Source organism: Taudactylus pleione, unplaced genomic scaffold (assembly GCF_031769625.1).
Source record: "Taudactylus pleione unplaced genomic scaffold, aTauple2 ptg000095l, whole genome shotgun sequence".
Taxonomy (NCBI): domain Eukaryota; kingdom Metazoa; phylum Chordata; class Amphibia; order Anura; family Myobatrachidae; genus Taudactylus; species Taudactylus pleione.
The window spans coordinates 12150255-12171917 of record NW_028284497.1 but is presented as its reverse complement, the minus strand read 5'-3'; the positions used below and the strand labels follow the sequence as shown (position 1 = coordinate 12171917).

General features: G+C 43.9%; 1 protein-coding gene and 1 gene segment (V, D, J or C); both read right to left on the bottom strand.

Annotated features, from left to right (window-relative positions):
* Window positions 1-21663, bottom strand: part of LOC148526588 (Ig heavy chain C region, membrane-bound form-like) — a 506994-nt gene that overhangs the window by 461473 nt on the left and 23858 nt on the right.
* The window catches only part of LOC148526589 (uncharacterized), a 74419-nt gene that overhangs the window by 29412 nt on the left and 23344 nt on the right, over window positions 1-21663 (bottom strand). The window contains exons 2-5 of the mRNA XM_088470293.1: window positions 20989-21267; window positions 17525-17857; window positions 6556-6846; window positions 4613-4936 (exon numbers count right to left, since the gene is read on the bottom strand). Coding sequence (XP_088326419.1) covers window positions 4613-4936; window positions 6556-6846; window positions 17525-17857; window positions 20989-21267 — 1227 coding nt within the window. The remainder of the gene's footprint in view (window positions 1-4612; window positions 4937-6555; window positions 6847-17524; window positions 17858-20988; window positions 21268-21663) is intronic.

Below are 21663 nucleotides of genomic sequence, written 5' to 3'. Positions count from 1 at the left end.
CGGAGGCCTGGCGCCATCCACCACCGATGGTCACGATGGTGATCCCAGCCTTTGACCTCCGTCGCAGTGCTCAGATCACAAATGCAGCAGGGGGTGTCATACACCTCCTGCTGAATTTGCATTATTTCAAGGACATAAATGAAACGTTGTCTTCGTGCAGCTTTGCAATTGTGATCCTTGCTGAATCGGGCCCTTACACAGAAAATTTATTTTGAAAACATTAGATCATATGATACACCATGAGGAATATACAGTATAGAAAGGTATGGTGAGAATATATATATATATATATATATATATATATATATATATATATAAAGATGGTAGCCTTTAGTCTGAACCATGAGCTCAGTTATAGACAAAGTAAATGAAATGATGACAAAATGGCAATATTTGGAGAATCGTCTACCTGAGGAAAATGTATAAAACAATACATGGAGTATCTTAATATAAACAAATACACTCTTTTCAGAAAATCAATTTAATATCATATTGAATACTGAATAATAAGTAAACTCAGCCTCAAGTAACCCTAATGGGTCTTAAAAATGTACTCATTAAACAGCATTAACTGACTTGAAAAAGCATGAGTGAAATGCACGTCAGTGATACGCTATGTTCTATAAAATGTGTATATCAATATGATGTAATGCAGTGTATCTGAAATACCAGTCAGAGGCACGGATCTGTATACTAGACAGGAGCACTCTATCCTGGTACTAGTAATTGTCAGAAGCAAGTATAACAAAGAAAGCCTGACCACACACAGCTTAGTGGGTTTGACCACAGAAAGTATACTGATACTGATCCTGAAATGTATATAATGTTATGTGATGTAGTGTATTAGAGACACCATATAGAAGCATGGATTTCTATATGAGTTAGGAGCACTATATCCTGATAGAAATACTTTTTAGCAGCAGATATAACTCAGCGGCTCTGACCACTCAGAGCCAGATAGCATTGACCACATACAGCTTAGCAGCATTGACTGCAACAAACAGGCCGCTTACACAGATATTTTCTGTTATTTTGAGCAGGCACTTCAGCAATATAAACACTTTTTATTTTGAGACGATAAATTGCCAAGTTTAACAGGGACACAGACTATTGAATGAAGGATGCCATCAATGTATAATTAAAATCATTATTGCCAATGATAATAATGGCTGGGGTACATGCAAATTACTGCCAGCACACACAGTCACAAGTCACCTATATCTGTGTATATTGATATTATAACAGTGACTGCTGTGGGATTGCAGCCCTCTAAATATTGTGCCTGTATGACTGCAGCTATAAGGATTGCAGAACAACACCAGTTTACTTGTATATAAAGAACAGTTACTGCAGGAATGCAGCACTCTGAGGATTGTATATATGTGATTGCAATGAATAAGACTGCTGTATAATATCCACTTATTCTGCGGATTGTCCCATGATAGTTTAATAAATAATAAGCAACTGCTAAGCTGTATCCTCACTGTAGAACTGACAGAATTGGCAACAAATGGATACAGGGGTTCATTTAGACCCGGTCGTTAGCGCCGATGCGCTCGGACCGGGTCGATGGCCCCCCACAGAGCATGCGCACGACGGCGCTGGCGCCGTTGTGCGCATGTGTGAGACCCACTACGACCGACCGCGCCGGTCGTAGCGGGTCTCGATCCAAAGGGGGCGAGCTGTCGATGTTGATTGACAGCTCGCCCCGTTTGGAAGGCGGGCCGGGGGGATGGCAGCCCAAACGGAGGCGTTCCCATGGGAACGCCCACCGTTTGGGGGAGGCCCCACTGACATCACTAGTGATGTCAGTGGAGAGCTTCCGGCTCAGACAGAGCCAGAAGCTCTTCGGGGCTTACGACAAGGGGGTCTCGTCGTAAGCCCCGATGGTCGCGATGGTCTCTGAGCATCGCGACCATCACCGGAGCGGTCGTTAGAGCTGTGGGTGTTAACCCACAGCCTAACGACCGCAACAGAGGCGGGCTGTCAGGAAGCAAGCGGCCGCCCAGTTTCTGAGTGACCGCTTGCATCCTCCGACCGCCTCTGAATGAGGCCCACAGTGTGTATCTACGAGTATATATAAACATGTGATACACAGTAACCGGACTTTGGGAATTACAATCTAAGGGGTCAACCCAATGAGATGCAAAGGGGCAAATAGCCATTAGAGCAGCATAGAAACAATGGCATAGGCACAGCAATTCCCCCTCCTCATGGCCGATCTCACCACAGCTCGCACGTTTTTGCTCGCCTCCCTATAGAGCTGTGAACAGAAATGTGCAAGTACAGTGATCTGTGCAGTGCTTCTCCCCAACTCACCTGTTTTGGACGGTTTCAGGTCCCTTCACCAACTGACTGTTACATATTCATCTATGTAAAAATAGTGATTGTTGGTCCAATGTTCTAAAGTGTTCTGAAGCCTAGTTTTTGGTCATTTTGCCATCAGATTTGACTTTACTAAGTCTTCGAATTACAAAACCGATGGGAAATTGGCCAAAAACACAAAATGGACCTTTAGTATGTTTACTCCTTAGTATTTAATCTAATATTTTCCATTTATTTAAAGTAATTGATGAAATTGATTGTTCATATGATTGTACTTATATGTGCCATATTAAATATTAATTGCAAATCATCCAAAGCAACAATTTTGATTTTAGTAGCCTATTCCAGCCTTTCTGAGTTGCTATTAATAAAACAAAACATTCCTGTTAGAAAACACTCGTCTGTGTCTGGTTGGGGAATCCTTGCCTCTCTGCCCAGTGTATAGTCTAGTTGGAACTTGCTCCCAACGTTTCCCCTACATTTTTTTGCATGAGAAACCCTGAGTTTGGGATACAATTTGTCCTATGGAAATAATGAGCTCATTCAGAACTGCTTGCTAAGATGCAAACGCTCGCTGCTGCTGATGGTATGCATTGTGAATATGCGTATGTATCACAGTGCGCGTGCACATAACTTAGCGAAAGTTCACAATACATTCGCTTGCTGCACATAGACAGCCCAGCAGAGTGAGTGACAGGGGAAGCCGTTTGGAGGTGGTAACAGGGGCTGGCCATTAAAAAGTGGGTAGTGCAGGTGCAAACACAGGCGTGCCTGAGCATCTCAAAGGCGTTTTAGAGATGTGCATAATTAACAGACAGCATCATAGTACACGTCACCTGGCTTGTTTTTACACTGAAGTGCTCGCAGTGCTTGTGGCAGGGTGTGGTCAACCTCAAGCGCTGCGATTGCATCCGATGTTACCCAATGCACTGATAGTTGCATACACTTCCTGGACATGATGTGCACAAGTGAGAATCTTAAAACAGGCTAGTGGGTGTCTACATACACTATGTGATCGCTCTCTAAGAAACACTGGGTGTGCTAATGCATTGCTGTGCGATTGTACTGCCTACGCAATTTTTCTAGCGAGCGGCTCTCAATCAGGCTCTAAGTTTTCTGTTTTGCAACTTATTCAATGTTTTGTTGCAATTTACAATTGAGGTGATGTAGTCATAATGTTAATATTTACAATGTTGTCATTCTAAGGTGTCAATCCAATTAGGTGCGAACTGCGAGTAGTGAGTTTGTTTCTTGAAACTCGCAGGCTTCAAATCGAAGCGCGCTCCCGAGAATTCTCCAATCCAATTAAAAATGCCTATTCGCACTACTCGCAGCGGAGGGGTGCGAATTGAATGCAAAATGAGATTTGAGAAAAGTGCATGAAAAAGTGGGGAGACCATCCTGGACCTCCCAAAATTAATAATTTCATTAGTAGAACCGTATACAATAGAAGTCTGTTTGTTGGTATTAGGAAGGTACTGTAGGTTTTTAAATGGTGTCAAATGTCTAATTTGTGTTTTTGTTTTTTTTTAAACTGCAAGAAAATTATAAAACACAAACTTTTTTCATTTAATCTCAAACAAATTAAACGAAAAATGCAAAAAAAGTAGGAAAAAAGGTAATTTTGGGGTACTTTGAGGGCACCTTGAAATTTTTTTTTTTTTAAATTATAAAAGCAATCACTTTTCAATGAAAAAATATTGTAATGAAATTTGAGGTGCCTAACCTAGCAAAAAAGTTGATTTTGGGGTAATTTGAGGACAATTTTTTTTCACCCAAAAAAATGACATGTAATTATAGGACTAATTAAGCTAATTGGAAACTTCCAATTGCCTAATTACTTATTAGGAAGGGTGTCCAAGGAGTTCAGCACAGTGTCCTGACATTTTAACCTTAAAATAAAGATTTTCCTTATCATCTCTCACCCTCAGGTAGGTGTGAATGGATATACGTGAATTCAGTCTGACTGATTCGGTGCGAGTTGCTGATTGGATTGCAAAAGAATTCACTGTGCGAATTCGAAGAGAATATAGCAACTCACACCTTGCAATTCGCACCTAATTGGATTGATTCCATAATGTTGACACTGCAATGTTGCCAGTTATGATGTCAACATTTTTGAAATGTCAAACATGTTGGCATCTGCACAATGACACAATGTTGTCAGTTGTGGACTAATATATAACCTTACATATTTTTGGCATATTCTTGTCTGGCATTCAGAAAAAAAATTGACAAACAAAATCAATCATTTTGAATGGAAACAAATGTGAAATGGCGGCCTTACCTTTACTTTTACTAATTTGCTTGTTGATATTGCTGGAGAAGTGCTTCACTTCACATGTATATATGTCCTCCTTGTTCCAGCTGTCTCTGGATACATTTAAAATACTCTTTCCTGAGTATATTCCATTTCTGTCCTTCATTGGGATGAGGGGAGTGCCTCTGTCTTCATAGGGTTTTAAATTCTTTAGCCAGACAACAGAAGCATCCTGGGGCCAGAAGTCAGAGATTATGCACAGCAACTGCACTGCGCTCTCTGCTGTATTGCCATCAAAAGCAGATGCCAGAAGCTGCACACTGGGACGCTGTGGCACTATGACCTTGGTATCTATATGAATATAGAAAAATGTAACGTCAACTGGATAACAACAAAACAACAATTATTTTATTTCTCAGTGGCAATTCCATACAGTAGATTACATACCTCAGAACTGTCCCATATTAGACAGACAGTCTTGATTCGAGGGCTCAGTCCCTCTTGTCCAATCAGGACTCTATTTTGCTGATTGACGAGGGCAATTGGGGAGGTAAGTCCCATTCACCACTGTTCTGCATAATGATTGTCTATCTAAGATATTATATATTGAAAAGGTTTTCTTTTCCAAGTTCCATAGCAATATAATCACATTACTTCCTGATTAACCCCACTGGTGGATTAAATAACTCTATGTTAAAATTACATCAAGCATATTATTGTAGTATTTGCTTGAGTGCATTACAATGTGAGATGAGCTTCTTTGCATTAAGTAAAAGACTTCTGAATTTTGTGGAGTTCTGCTACTTAGAGAGTGGACCACTCTTACAGATCCTGCCCACTTGCCCAGCGAGGTAGCTATGGTGCCGTCATGAAGACTCACGGATCTCCCAGAGTGGAGGTATAAGAAAATAGGCAAGCACTGGTAACAGAGGGTTTTGCCAGCTTAATAGAGTTTTATGCATCGGTCGGTGACTTTAACAGACACACCAGTATGCTGAACAGACAACTACTGTACATGAATAACCTAATTGTTTGGTATGGATCTTTGTTACATTTTTACTGTCACTGTATGAGTTGAAATAATTCATTACAAATATGTTTCAAATGTTGCTGTTTTATAAAAAGTAAACTTAAAGTCTAACAAAAATATCCAAATAAATGGGGAACCTTTTCCCCTTATATCAATGGCCAGTAGGCTTCTCTTTTCAAATGTATACTCATATCTTCTAGGATATTTCTATTAAGTTTAAAATAGATACAGGTGTCTAATTAACATGGCAATCAGTCTTGGAGACATCAGTGTAACTGAAAATGTTCACTCAACTCTTCTCACAATGTCTAGCAATAGTATTTAATGTTGATTATGACATATCTGACAAGTGACAGGTAATACAGCATTTGTCAGTATTGTATTAAGGGGCAGGGGCACAACATCCATCTACAGGAGAACAAACAGACTATTTAACATCATTTACATTTTATAATTTTATGGTGCATACACACGGTCTGATCTTGTAGGACGATATAAACGATAACGATATCGTTCATCGTTATATCATTAATATCATAATTTTTTTGGCCCCTTCCAACCCCCAAACGATGGTCGATGCGCGGGCACGATGGTTGATATCAATATCGACCATTGCCTGTGCATGCAAGCCAACTTGGTCGATATCGACCAGGTTAGCCTGGTTACTATAGGGGACGGTATATTTGTTTGGGGGTTGGTGCATGTGCTGGATGTTCGATATGGAACATCCAGCACATGCAGGACGATCAGACAATGATATCTTTATTGTTGCCTGATCTGTCTGATCGCTCCGTGTGTACCCTCCATTAGACTGATGAACAGGTTAAAAACAAAACTAATTTATATTTATTAATTCTGGACTCATTAAACGGTTTACTCTTTTATATAGCTCATATAACAACCCCAATTCTACTAAAATTTTATTGGACATTTTACTTACCAACTTTAATTTCTTTCTCAACATCTGGTTTAGAGCAGGGCTGTTTCACTGCACAAGACACTTTGCTTATTTGTTTCCATTCTTCATGGCTAACCTTGTATGTCATTCTTTGATTATTCCCATTTAGGGTAGGTGTGCCTTGTTTCTCAGTTTTTTTACTGTTGATTTTTAAAAATATTTGACTGGAATCCAAATTGACACCAAAAATGGAACAAATAATTGTGCCATTGTTATACAGCAAATCTTCATTGCTGGGTAGTTGTAGGTCGATGACTGGTGTCACATAGCTGCCTTGACAAGCTGTGGACAGATATATAATCAAATTCAATCAAAATTTCAGAGCAAAATTCTTCTGTGACTATTCCTTAATAAAATATGTATTCTGTCTTATTAAAGGCATTTCCTAAATTGAACTCAATGTCAGTTATCTATAAGTAAAATTTGACAATCTGTACATCTCTATTATTGGGATATAGTTACTATCTCGGTGGTAGGTATAAGGGTTAGGGGGGAGGGTTAGGGTTGGGCACCAGATAGAGGATTAGGGTTAGGCTGCAGGGGGGGACGGTTAGGGTTAGGTCAGGGCTGCAACTAAGGGGGGGCTGGAGGTGCACGTGCACCGGGTGCGTCACTGCACCCGGCTCCAGTGTCCTCTAGCCCGCGCGGCAGTGAGGCTCCAAGCCGGATGCCCACTGAGATTTTATTACAAGCGGGCGCCCAGCTCCTTCCCTGCAACGTCGCGGTAGCTGGAGGCTGGAGTTCTCTCCTGAACTCCAGCTTCCGGCTCTCCCCACAGGCACTATGGGAGAGATGTCATGACATCTCTCCCATAGTTCCGAGGAGCAGCCGGGCGGACCAGACTGTGGCGGACAGTGGAGTTTAAGGTAAGTAATGTTTTTTTCTTCTTCTGTAAGCAGCACTACAGGGGCATTACTATATGGGCACTACAGGGGCATTACCATATGGGCACTACAAGGGCATTACCATATGGACACTACTACAGGGGCCTTACCATATGTGCACTACTACACAGGGCATTACAATATGGGCACTACTACAGGGGCATTACTATATGGGCACTACTACAGGGGTTTTACTATATGGGCACTACTACAGGGGCATTCCCGTTTGGGCACTACTACAGTGGCCTTACTTTATGGGCACTACTACAGGGGCATTACTATATTGACACTACTACATGGGCATTACTATGGGGACATTTCTATATGGGCACTACTACAGGGGCATTACCTCATGGGGCATTACAATACGTGCACTGCTGAAGGGGGCCTTACTATAGGAGCACTGCTGCAGGGGGCATTACTATGGGGGAATTACCAGGGGGGCGCCAAATTACTGTCTTGCTCTGGGTGACAAACATCCTAGTTTCGGCCCTGGTTAGGTGCGGTTATGGCTAGGCTGCAGGTGGTGGGGATTAGGGTTAGGCTGCAGGAGGTGATGGTTAGACTACGGGAAAGGTGGGTTGGGACACTTACCTAACTGGGTTGGGATTCTGACTGTCGGCATGCTGTTGTTGGTATTCTGACCTCCAGCATCCCAACCTCCGGGATCCCGTACCCAACTCTTATTATTATGTAATTACAGTATATATACAAATAGGATCTGATAGAGTTTGCAGAAAATTGGTTGTATGTCCTCCCACATTGCATGAATGTAGAAACATTTGTATATTTGCTTGCATGCAGAGTTATGCAATCGTATGGTGCACCTGCACCCTATCTGTACTCTTGGTTTAATACTGACCAAGTGCACATTTGCACCAGGACTACATAAGGTACAAAAGAGAAACCTGGGAACAGCTACACATGTCCAACACTGCATAGCCTCCAGTTTCATCAACACACCCTCAGAGTTGCAAGTGTAGATATTATCTAAATGCATCCAACTCAACATCACTCATACTTATGTGCACACTGGCCCTGATTCAGAGCCGGATGCTCTGAAAGAGCGCTCGCTCTGAGGGGGTCATTCGCTCGCTAGCGGGTCGATGTTACCCCAATGCACATGCGCACGACGGAGGGAGCTCCGTCATGCGCATGCGCGAGACCCGGACTGCGACAGCCAAGCTGTCGCTCCGAGTCTCGCACCAAAGGGGGCGTGCTGTCGATGGTGACTGACAGCACGCCCCCTTTGGTGGGCGTGCCAGGGGCGTGGCTGCCAGACAGTGGCGTTTCCATGGGAACGCCTACCGTCTGAAGCCGGCCCCACTGACATCAGTAATGATGTCAGTGGGAGTGATTTTGGCTCTGATAGAGCCAAAATCACTCCTGGGCTTGCGGCAGCAAGACCCTACCGCAGGGTCTCGTCGCAAGCCCGATGGTCGTGATGGTCAAAGACTGGTCAAAGTGTCTGAAGATGCCCCCTTGCCACTCGCAACACACGTCATCTCCGGGAAATGTCTGATTAATTGGGACCATTGTGAGCCATCGGAGCAGCTCGCAGCCCTTGGGGTTGCCTTTCCCTGCCGTAACCACTGCGATCAGTGCGGGCTGAAATACATGCAGGTGACGTGTTCAATGACGCTACTCTGCTAATTATGCATGCCCTTTGAACGGCGTTTTGGTGGCCTGACACGCCTGCGTTCGCACATCCACTCCCCCGTTCACAAGCACCATCCCGTTACCTCCCACAAACGGCACTATCTGTCACTCAAAGCAGCAACCTGATAGTGGCTTATGAGCAACAAAAATCAGATCACTATGAATGGCTTGCGCACGCGCACTACGAATTACATGCATGCGTAGATTGGCGAAAATCGCTCACAGCAAGTGATCGCGCCTTATTGAGCGGATCTGAATCAGGTCCAAAGCTCCTAGACAAGCTATTGCATTGAAGATCTTCAGTACAAGGTCAAAATATAATAGTGATTCCAAAATATGTAAACAATATCGCCCACATAGTCATTTTACGTTGTTACATTATATCTCAATTACTGAGGCAGCAACCATTTTTATGGGGACCAAAATGCACTAAGGGCCTATTTATATAACGTTTCCACTTTGGTTGTGCATTGGAGTCTGTGACAGTTGATGAATAAAGTAGTGAGTTAGCCATGGGGGGACATGCTGGTATGGCATACTTTCCTATACTGACCCACTTTGACCTCTGACATTGGGCCTGATTCAGAGGTGGAGGAAATGCTGATATGTGCAGAGCAGAGTGATTATTATGTACTGAGCATGCATCTGAGTCACACTGCACATGAATCCCGATGGATTTCTGACGGTGCAGTGAGGATTTATGAGTGACAGTCAGTGAACAGGTGGGAGTGGCGAGTCAAACGCATGTAGTGACAGTTTTGGGAACATGTCTCAGCCTGCAACTGCATCTGTATATGGCTCCTTCAACTGACTTCCGACAGACATTTTGAGCAACCACAGGTGTCACGGGATCTAACAAGGATGGAGTTCCCTGGACAGGTTCAGGAGTAGAGGCTGAAGCAGCGGTATGAGGCTGAATATAGGTCCTTCTCATAAGTATTACAGGAATGGATCTAGAGGTAAACGAGGGGAATCCTGAAGACGTAGGAGGACTGTGGCTGACAGAGACTGGAGGTAAAGCCGAAGTAGGCAAGCAGAGCACGGCAAAGCCTCCTTTGAGTAGTTCCCAAAATGAAGACCTCGCTGAGACTTGGCGTATGCTGCTCCGACTTGTATCGGAGATAATAACCAAGCTGAACTCGGCGTACACTGCAGCGACTGGAGTAAAAATCAATAACCAAGCTGGGCTCGGCATACACTGCAGCAACTGGAGTCAGGTTGCCATGGGCTACTTCTCCACTGTCTGACCACAGACTGCAGTACTGGTGCCTAGAGACGAAGTTAGTAATGAATTTGCACAGGCAACAGTCCTTGACACAGAGATCCCTTTTATACCTATGGCTGCCCTTTCATAGGTTGAATTATGTCAGGTGGGATATAGTAGCTCTGTCATTGGCTACAGTGGAGTCAGGTGACAAGGTGTCACGGCAGCCCCCTAGACCGTTGGACCTGGAAGGACCGGACCCCCTGAAGCGGACTGCAGCGTGAACTAGCCAGCAGAGGGACAAATGGGGAGACCGCCGCAGTGGGAATCATGAGGAGAAAGCAGCCACAGATCGCGGACGGGAGGCAGGAGCAGCGGGGAACAGCCGCAACCGGGACCTGGCAGGTAAGCGTGGCCTGATAATAAGGTTGCTCAGAGGATCGATGGTGTGATCAATGTACGACCAATGCTGCTCATTTGTATGCAAGCAATTGATCAGAGATGCCGCAGATGGGCATCTCTGTACAAATCCTGGCGGATGCTATTTGCATAACTGCAGAACCGCTGTGTACAAAATAGCAGACATGACGTGATTAGCGTCAACTTCTGAATAAGGCCCACTGCTGTTAGGTGTAAAACTATATACTGTATATATATATATATATATATATATATATAAATATATATAGGTTTTCATTTTAAATTAATGCATGCATACCAATTAGCTTTGAAGTAGTATTGAAGTAGTATTTATCAAGTACAGTCTATAAAATAATAGGTAGGAGCTGATTGGTTGCTATGGGCAACTTCTCCACTGGTCCACTTCTCCACGCTTTTGCACTTAAGGGTATTTAGTTCTCCCAGCACAAAATCACAATCCATGTGTAGAAGGGTAGTAACAATTAGGCAGAGTGAATCATAATCCAAAGCCAATAGTCAAAGTTCAAGAAAGAATGTTCCCAGAGCACAGCTATGAAGCCCATCACATGCCATTAACAGAGTCAAAGGGGGAAATTTACTAAGAATCGAGATTGCTTGAGATGCCAATCTCAGGAGAGTTTAGGCATGATTTTTAAGTCGCAAATTGAATAAAGGCAAAGTCGGGTGAGTTAGAGAGAGATTTCTCTCTTCTCACTCGTAAAACTCGGGTGAGATAGTAAACTCGAGTATTATCACCATCGGGCAAACTCGGAAGTACTTTTCACCTAAAAGATACAGCTCGCAAATTTACCAAGAATTGAGATGACAATCTTTGGTGAGGGGATGCAGTCAGGAAGCCGATGGTCGATATGCCGACTGCCGGCTTCCCGACTGTCTAATCCCGTCAGGGGTCTAATGACAGGCATCAAAATCCCGACTCCTATCATTTTACCTACGCTGGGAGCCTGACGCCCGGCATACCAATCAAAGGTAAGCCGGGTGGCGGGCGCGGACAGCCGTGCAGGGGGGAGGGTTAGGTTAGGGGCTCCCGGGGGGGACTTAGGGTTAGGCACCCCCCACCAGGAGGGTTAGGGTTAGTCACCCTCCGGGAGACTTAGGGTTATGCTGCGGGGAAGGGGGTTAGGTTTAGGCACTTGCGGGGGGGGGGGAGATTAGGGTTAGACACTGCTAAGGGAGGGTTAGGGTTAGGGGGGGTTAGGTTAGTAAATACTTAAAATACTTACCAGTCGGGATTTTCACTGCCGGTCTTCCAGCATCGGGATTGAATCATACCAATCCCCAGGTGAGATGCCTGCAAACTCTCTGCCAAATTGAAGTATTAAACACTCACCTCCAAAGCTGCAAGTTTGGCTGAAATACACAAATCATTGTGATTTGTGTATGTTTCTGCCTGTAAATCTTTTAAATAGGGTATATATATTTTTTTAAAATGACTTGCCAACCTAAAATTACAGGGAACAATTCTGCTTATACGCACGAACCGCAGTTGCTAATATCAGCGGTGCTATTTAAATGTTTGCATTTGCATTGCGATCACATCCTGACATAAGGACACCCACTTCCCCTTACTCACATCCGTATACTAGGGCAACATAGTGAAACAATCGGTAAGATCGAGTAACATCGGACCCAGACTCACACTTGCACAAGCCCTGACCTTACTCAGAATTTACTAACATCTACACACGCTATCAGTGCTTTGGCTGCTTATGGCCACGGAGTGGATAATTTATGCATGCCCCTGCAACGGCGTTGAAGCGCACTGGCACGACTGCGTTCGCTGACCACCACCCCATCACCACCCACAAATGGCACTTCCTGTCAATCACTCTATATAGAGTCTGCGTAGCATCTGCGTACGCAGTTCTGACTGCAGCATCTGACGTGCGCTGCCATGCATACACATGCACAGTGCAAATTAATCGACCGATTGCATGCGTATTAGAAACTGCATTCCTTGCTGAATCAGGCCCAGTGTCCTCAATATTCTAACGGTACTGTCAGCCAATGGGAGGAATCCAATTAGGGGCGATAAGCTGTTTGTATGTGAAAAGTTTTTACTTTTCGTGAAAAGTGGTTATCGCTCAATTCAATTGCAGGTGAAGTTAACACCTGATAATTATCCATAAGATTTAAAAAAACATTTTTTTCGCCACCTCCTGAGCAGGTGAAACACTGGGGAAAATCCCTATTTTAAGGTAAAAATTTCGGGACTTGATTCAGAACCACTGGGACACCGTCCTTAATGATTAATTATGGAAAATACATTAAGTAGCTTAATTTGGGTAATAACAACATGTCAGTTTTGGTGAGAAAATGTGCAAAGTGCAGGAAAATGGGTTAATTGATATGGGGGTGCAGTATTAGGACAAGTGTTTTTAAGATAGCACGTGGAGGTGCAGAGGTGTTTTTTTTTAAATGGCTTAAAATGACACAAATATATACTTACAGGCATTTTTATGCACCAGTAATTTAAGTAGAAAAACTCTTGCTTTCTATAATTTTTTCACTGTTAGAAAAAAATGCTTATAACAGCCATTTGACACAATTTAAGAACTCCAAATACATTTATTATTGTCACTAGTATACTTCTATACTGTTATCCAATATTAGTTTGTTTTATTCTGGGGTACAGGAGGATTTTCCCATTTTCACCTATACTTAATGAGTGTAATGCAAGCAAGAATTACCTGGTGAAACACTTATCACCAATTTTCTAATTGGATTGCATGATAAGTTAACACCCGTATACAGGCGTTAAGTGAAATTATCGGGCGATATGCCTGATAAGTTAACACCCGTGTAGGGCCATAATCAGGGGGGGACTGCCGGGACTAAAGTCCCGGGCCCGGGGACTGGCAGAACACGAGGGGGCCCGCGCCGGCTCCTACCCAGTATCGCCCGCTCCTACCACCGCCGCATGGCCCGCACTACATACAGTACACCCTGGAGTGAAAAAGGGGTGGGGTGCTGCTACCGCCTGCCGACCTGCACTACTCTTTAGCCTGCACCTGCTCCAACCTGAGAGCCAGCCCCCCTTCCTGTGGACTGATGCAATTCCCCTCTGCAGTCTGATCGCAATGGGGGCGGAGCCAATGCCTAATGGTGCCCATCCCCATTAGCGATCTGCTGTTGCATCAGAAGTGTACGTAATAAGTATATATGTGTTTTAGCATGTGTATGTATGTGTTACTTTGTATGCTTTAGAGTATATATATATATGTGTATGTATGTTAGTGTGTATATATTGGTATGTATGTCTTAGTGTAGATATATGTGTATGTATGTTAGTGTGTATATGTGTATGTATGTTAGTGCGTATATATGTGTTAGTGTGTGTACACTGTATACGTGCTAGTCTGTTTATACAGTATGTGTATGTATGTATGTATGTATGTGTCCTTCCCTTAGTGGTAGGGTATATAGGTAAAAGTTGGGAGGCACTCAAGGATACTTCTCAATCAAACAAATAAATCACGGTAAGACTGTGCTCTCTTATGTCAACGTTTCAATGTAAACCACTTTTATCAAGACATATCTACTATATAAAAGCGAAAATTTGTCCTTCTGTCATTCTGTCGTTCTATACAAATCCACAGTTTAAAGCCAAGATCGTGAAATTTTACATACGATCGTATTAAAACACGGCAGAGCAACTAAAAAAACGAAAATTAATTACTGTTCATTTTTAAATACTTAAAAAACACAATTTTTGCATAGCATTCGTCCTCTACAGGTCAGGTACGGAATTAGTAAAGGATTTAGCCTACAGTTTACAATCCAAGATCTCTCATGGTTCTACACCTAAAACACCAAAGAAGAATAAAAGCATTGTCCTGTTTGGTTTATTGTTAGATGCAGATTTGGACACCATTCTTCTTGGGCCATCTGCAAGTTCAATAATAAAAATATTAAAATGTTATTTTTGTTTCATTTCATAATTTGATTTTATAACATGCGTTTTGCTACATACTAAGGAATTATGGAATTGTATTTTGTAGCATATAATCTAAGTCTCTGAACATCATTTACTATGGCTCTCACATGGAGTTTACAGGACCTGTTAAATGCTGTATGAATTTATTAGGGATGAGCGGGTTCGGTTCTCAGAGAACCGAACCCACCGGAATTTCAGGGATCGGGGGCGATCTGTGCCAAGCTCGGATCTCCCTGCCTGCCCCGGATCCCTCACCAGAGGCAAAACCTTGCGATGCCGCTGTCGGGTCGCGAGGTATTGTATTGAGCGGGTTTAACGCTGATTGGCTGAGAGAGCCATCTGTCACGGCTCTCAGCCAATCAGCGTTAATCCCATGTAATATGCACACAGGAAGCAAAAGAAGATGGCGCCTGCCATGCCTTGCTGCCTGACACCGCCGGCACCCCCCGGCACCTGCACTGGCAGCATCCCCCGCTGCCGACACCACCGATGCTGACACTGCAATGCTGCCCCACGTACTGAGGATACCGTTAGCGACCCCCACACTGCCGACACTCCCACACCGAGGACACCACCAGCACCCCTGCACTGTCGACACTGTCAGCACACATGCACTGAGGACACCGCTGGCACCCCTGCACTGCTGAGACCGCCGGGAGCGTGCATTAAGAGCATCCTTGCACTGCCGACACAGTCAGCAAACCTGCACTGAGGACGCCGCTGGCATCCCCGCAGTGCCGACATCGCCGGCACCCTGCATTGAGAACACCCCTGCACTGCCGACACAGTCAGCAAACCTGCACTGACGACATCGCTGGCACTCCTGCACTGCCGACATCGCCGTTACCCTTCACTGAGGACACTGCCAGTATCACAGCACTGCCATTCTATGTACTGAGGACACCGCCAGCAACCCCCGCACTACCGACACAGCCAGCAAACCTGCACTGAAGATACCGCTGGCACCCCAGCACTGCTGACATCACCGGTACCCTTCACTGAGGACACTGCCAGCACCACAAAACTGCCATTTCAGGTATTGAGGACACCGTCAGCAACCCCCGCACTGCTGACACAGCCAGCAAACCTGCACTAAAGACACCGCTGGCACCCCTGCACTAAAGACACCACCGGTACACTGCACTGAGGACACTGTTAGCATTGCAGCTCTACCATTCCATGTACTGATGACACCATCAGCAATCCTGCTCTGCCGACACTGCTGTCACAGTAAGTGCACTATTGGTGTATCCAACCCACACTGTATAACACACTGTATCTGTGTTGGAAATTGGAAGCTGAACTGCCACATGTTAGTGTCGCCCACTGTGTCGCTTAGCTCAGTCAGCCAGCTAGCTGGATGCAACCTTTTGGCCTTAACTAGATGAAAAAAATAATATTGTGAGGTGGTCAAAATGACTGGAAATAAATATTATTGAATGTTAATAATACTGTAGGAACAAAAACAGGCCAATTTTATGTGATTTTAGCTGTTTTTATGATATTTTAAGAAAAAAATCCAGATCCAAAACCAAAACCGAAAAACAAAACACCAAGGAAGAAAAAACAAAAGCAGATTCAGATCCAAAACCAGGGGAGATCCAGATCCAAAACCAAAACACGAGGGTCGGCGCACATCTCTAAAATTTATAACCACTATTGATATTAAACCAGGCTTATTATGAGTCTGAATATGATAAAAATTGATATCTGCATCCATGAGGAGAGATCCATCTGATTTACAGTCAGGCCCATAAAGCTGGCTACTATACTGGGATGCAAAAACGCAGCTCTGCAGCACAAATTTTTATTTATACTTACTCATGCATCAGCTTACACAACTAGATGGTGTCAACAGTGGCGACTAAACTTTTTTGTCTACCTCCTTGGTTGCTGGACCGCACTTTGGAACGCACAGAGGCTACTTCCGGTTCATTCCTTTCTCAGCCCCTGAAGGGTAAAACCGATTGGATGAATCTTATACACCGTGGAGACCCTGAATACCGGAAACAGCTGCACAAGGAACTGTAAGTAGTTGTTGTGCATTTCATAGTGCAATCCAGCAACCAGGAAGTACACAGTCATCCTGGTATCAAAGCATCAGAAGCTCTTTTGTACGTGTTTACAATGTACAGCCGACAAATTTTGAATGCTTCTATCTCCGTAGTTTGCTTTACACTGTTACAAGTCCTACTTCTTTCGAAGACCTTAGGACTGTGGATGGGGAAGTTTGTCACACTTTTCGTGATGTCTGCCTAAGAAGAAGTTTGTTGGAGGATGATGTGTACACAAACATTCTTAAAATCCCGGGCAATGCCGGGTACTCCAGCTAGTATATATATATATATATATATATATATATATATATATATAAAATATTAGAAACCCCCCCTATATAATCCTGCTTTTGCACCTGCTCTTGTTCGATAAAAAAACATTTCCTTTGGAGTCGGCATGCGTGATACCACGCTGCTGGAAGGGAGAGGTCAGAGGAGCCGCGGCAAGTGAGGAGCAACGCCAGCCAGACCTGGAGGAGAAGAAGCCATAAGAAAGGAGTATTCTTCAAGGTGATTAGGTAAGTCATGATTAATGAGACTTAGCGGTACGGTGAGAGGGAGTAGGGGGGGGGGCAGGGGCCCTGCCTATTTTGTCAGTCCCAGGCCTCACAATTTCTGATGGCAGCCCTGCACCTGTAAAAACGTATCACTTTCACCTGTATTTAAATTGACTCCAAATGTATTTCACTTACAGTAAATGAATCAAGGCTAGATATAATTGATAAGCACAAAAATAGTTTCATATACTTGATTAATAATGTTTTCTCACCTAAACATTTGCTAATATTTTTCATGTAACTGTTTTCTGGTGACTGTTTCAGAGTCACCATACAAGTGTACTCGTCCTCCTTCATCCAGCTGTCTCTGCTGATATTCAGTGTACTCCTTCCAGAGAATAGACCATCTGGACCTTTCAAGACTGTGAATCCTGAGTTACTGACAACATCGTGTTTTCCATTCTTAAGCCAAACAACAGAGGCCGTATTGGGGTAAAAGTCGGATACAAGACAAACTACAGATACAATGTTCAACTGCGTATTATCTCCACATGAAGCCAGAAAGATCTCAGTGTGGGGCGGTAAAATCTTCTTACAAACTGAAACTAAAGAAAATAAATTTTGAGTATGAGCGAACAAAAATAACAGAATGTGCAGCATAGTATAGCTAATGAAATATTGTGACAAACAGTGGCGGCTCCAGATGTTGGACTGTAGTGCAGTCCAAAGTTCAAATAGGGGAGTCACACAAATTGTTACCCCAGATGCTGCCAAACATCACTGGCAGTTGGTGTGGCTCCCCTATTTGATTTTTTGACCCCGCTGCAGCTCCACCTCAATCACTGACAGTCTGCTGCCGAACTGCGTGAGGGATTTCATGAGCAGATTCCCAATAATTGGAAATCTGTGAATCACCCCCTGAAATCACTCTGCAGACCAACATTGAAGACCATATCTAGCAGGGCAGGCATCATGGGAGGAATGTCGGGACTGGATTCTCGTTCCCCGTCAGAATTGGGCACTGTGTAACAGTGTGCCTGCGATCAATCGCCCCTGCTGTTTGTAATCTCCATATGCTAAACTTTGCCAGGATCAAAGATTGTGGATTGATTTTACTGTCTGCCATAGTCTAAGGGGCCAATCCAATTATTGTAAGTGCGAATTGCGAGGTGTGAGTTGCTGTCTCCTCTGTGAATTCACATAGCGAATTAATTTTGCAATCCAATTAGCTACTTGCACTGAAACAGTCAGAGTAAATTCACATTTTTCCAGTCACACCTCCCTGAGAGTGAGAGATGGAAGGGAAAATGTTCATTTTAAGGTTAAAATTCTGGGACACCATGCTGAACCTCTTGGACACCCACCCAATGACCAATTAGGCAATTGGAAGTTTCCAATTATCTTAATTAGTTCAATAATTATAACTAATTTTTTGGAGTTAAAAAAATGTCCTCAAATTACGTCAAATTTAATTACAATCATTTTTAATTGAAAAATAATTGTTATTTTTTTTTTTTTCAAAGTGCAGTCAAAGTACCCCCAAATCACCTTTTTTCCTACTTTATTTTTACATTTTTCATTTAATTAGTTTGAGACCATTTAAAAACCTTCTGTACTTTCCTTATGACCACAAACAACCTTCTATACGGTCCTGTTAACAAAATTATCATTTTGGGGGGTACATGATGGTGTCCCCACTTTTTGTATGCACTTCTCTCACACCGAATTTTGCAGCCAATTTGCAAACTACCACTGCGTGTACCGCTATTAAGCATTTTTAATTATATTGGAGAATTCTCGGGTGCTCGCAATCATGCGAAGTCTGCCAGGTTCATGAAACAAACTCGCAACTCGCACCTAATGGGATTGACCCCTAAATGTATCGATTGGAATGTATCAAGTGCTGAGCTGCTGATGAGCCTGCCAGAATGTGACAGTGTGTGTATGAAGCCAGCCCTTCAGTTCCAGAACCTGTGTAATTTAAGAGTGTCCCGGTTTCTTGGCCACATTACAAAGGTTACAGTTTGCCTTGTAAACATTTTGTAAAAGTGTAACAAATAGGGGAATTCCAAACCAGATAGAGAGAAAACAGTCACAACACGGGAAGCTCACAGAAATGAACAAGGGAGGGCTGGGAGCAGAGGCGTAACTAGACTTTTTGTTGCCCTGTGCCAGAAAGAGCATTGGCGCCCCCATCATTTTTCAAAGGGACATAATGCACCCAAAAAAGGGGAATGGCCTCATGGGGAAGGGCCAGGGAAGAGATAGGAGAGGCCAGGAGATGCTGGGGATGAAATAAGAGGAAGCTACAAGTGAGAATGATAATAAACAGAAATTTGACAGGTCCAAACAGCGCCCCCTGCCCTGTGGTGCCCTGTGCGATGGCACCGGCCGCACTACCCTAGCTACGGCCCTGGCTAGGAGAACAGGGGAGAAGGGACCATGATGGGGTAGAATGGAGAGATACGGAAAGCAGACAGGTTATTGCAGGTAGAAGCACATGGTAACAACAGATTAATAACAAATTTGACATACTGTAGAATGAGTGGGAATATATTGCAATAACAGTAGTAATAATAGTACACAACGTTAGGCAATAATGGGTAGCATTACCAGGTGAAGTTGCAGGAGGGTGGAGTAGTAGCATGTACTGGGTGCAGTGGCGTATCTATAATGGGTGCAATGTGTGCGGGGCACACACTGCACCCATTTTTTTTTTATAACTTACCTGTCCATGGTCCCGCGTCGGGTCTCAGCGCTACTCAGAACACCGGAAAATGGCACCGGCTGCCATTTTCCCGGTGTTCTGCGCATGCGCAGTAGACTCCGGGCACACTCTAGTGCCCGGAGTCTACTAAGGCTCCGGTGGCTGGCCAGCCGCATCAGCCGGCTGCCAGCCACCAGGGAGAGAGGAGGGGGCCCCGCACGGTGAGTGTACACGGGCCCCCTCCTCTCTTAAGACGCCCCTGATTGGGTGCATATCTTATCCATGTATTCTATCTTCACAGACAGTTATATATTTTACTAGGGAAAACCTATTTCTTTTCCCATACAGAATTGTTAAATTGAAACATAGCAAGTCGCTTGTATGGGATTATGGCCCTCATTCAGAATGAGGGCCGGCCTCCATGAAAATGGAGCGTCCTCCTGGACGCTCGTATAGCTGTGGGTCACCACCCACAGGCTATACGAGCGTGCATTTTGATGGCCGCGATGGTCGTGACCATCGCGACCATCGAAATTGCGAGCCGGAGCCTGCGGTTGAGGTTTTCAACCGCAAGCTCCGGAGTGATTTTGGCTCTATCAGAGCCAAAATCACTCCCACTGACATCACTAGTGATGTCAGTGGGCCGGCTTCTGACGGGAGGCGTTCCCGTGGGAACGCCCCTGTCAGGGAGGCACGCCCCCGGCACGCCTACCAAAGGGGGCGTGCTGTCAATCAACATCGACAACAGCACGCCCCCTTTGATCAGACACAACGAGCGAAGGACTTTCCTTCGCTCGTCGCGTATGGCGCATGCGCACGACGGAGCTCCCTCCGTCGTGCGCATGCTCAGTCCATAACATCGACCCACTTGCGAGTGGACAGCCGCTCGCGAGTGGGTCTGAATCAGGCCCCATGTTTATATTCAGGTGTTTTTTGACTTTTCATGAATGATAAATACATAGTTATGTCATTCTATAGTATCAGTGAGACCAGTGTGTATTTTATGCTTAGTGGCTGTAAAACACATACCTTCATTCATATGCTTTTTCTTGTCGCCAATGGAGCAGGTAAATTTCTGTTTTTCCCAATCTGAGGAGCTAATGGTCATGAAGCTGCTTACTGCATAAAAGTCTTTGTTTCTTGTTGTAAGTAGTCTGGCATTGTTGTCTTCCACATCATTCCATTTTATGATTTTCTTCTCCATCGGCATGGCATCTCTCAGAAGGCAGCCAATGGTGAAAGATGGATTGTCACTCACTATGTCACAGCATGGAAGCAAGAATAGGAGGGTGCCAGCTGATTTATCCGCTAGAAGATTAAGTACAAATATGAATTAACTCCAAAGAACTGTTTACGTGAGTAGTTTTTCTGCAACCATAAGAAAAAGCACAGTATGTGAATAGAACTTTACTATATTATTAATCCTTCCGTAACAAAGAAATGACTGTTTTACCACTCTGTCCATTAACAGTGATATTACTGAATAACCCACAATGATACTTTCCAATGTAATTCATACTTAATGGCCACTCTAGCTGCTTAGAGTATTCAGAAAAAGGTATGAAGATATTTTCAGAGCTCTTGTAGATAATTTACTAATATCATTAACAGCTTGCTCAGGTCTTGGTTTTCCATTCTGGGGTACATGTTTAGCCTGTTCATTTTTTTAAAGACTTTATTGTAGTATGTTTTTTATAAAACAAA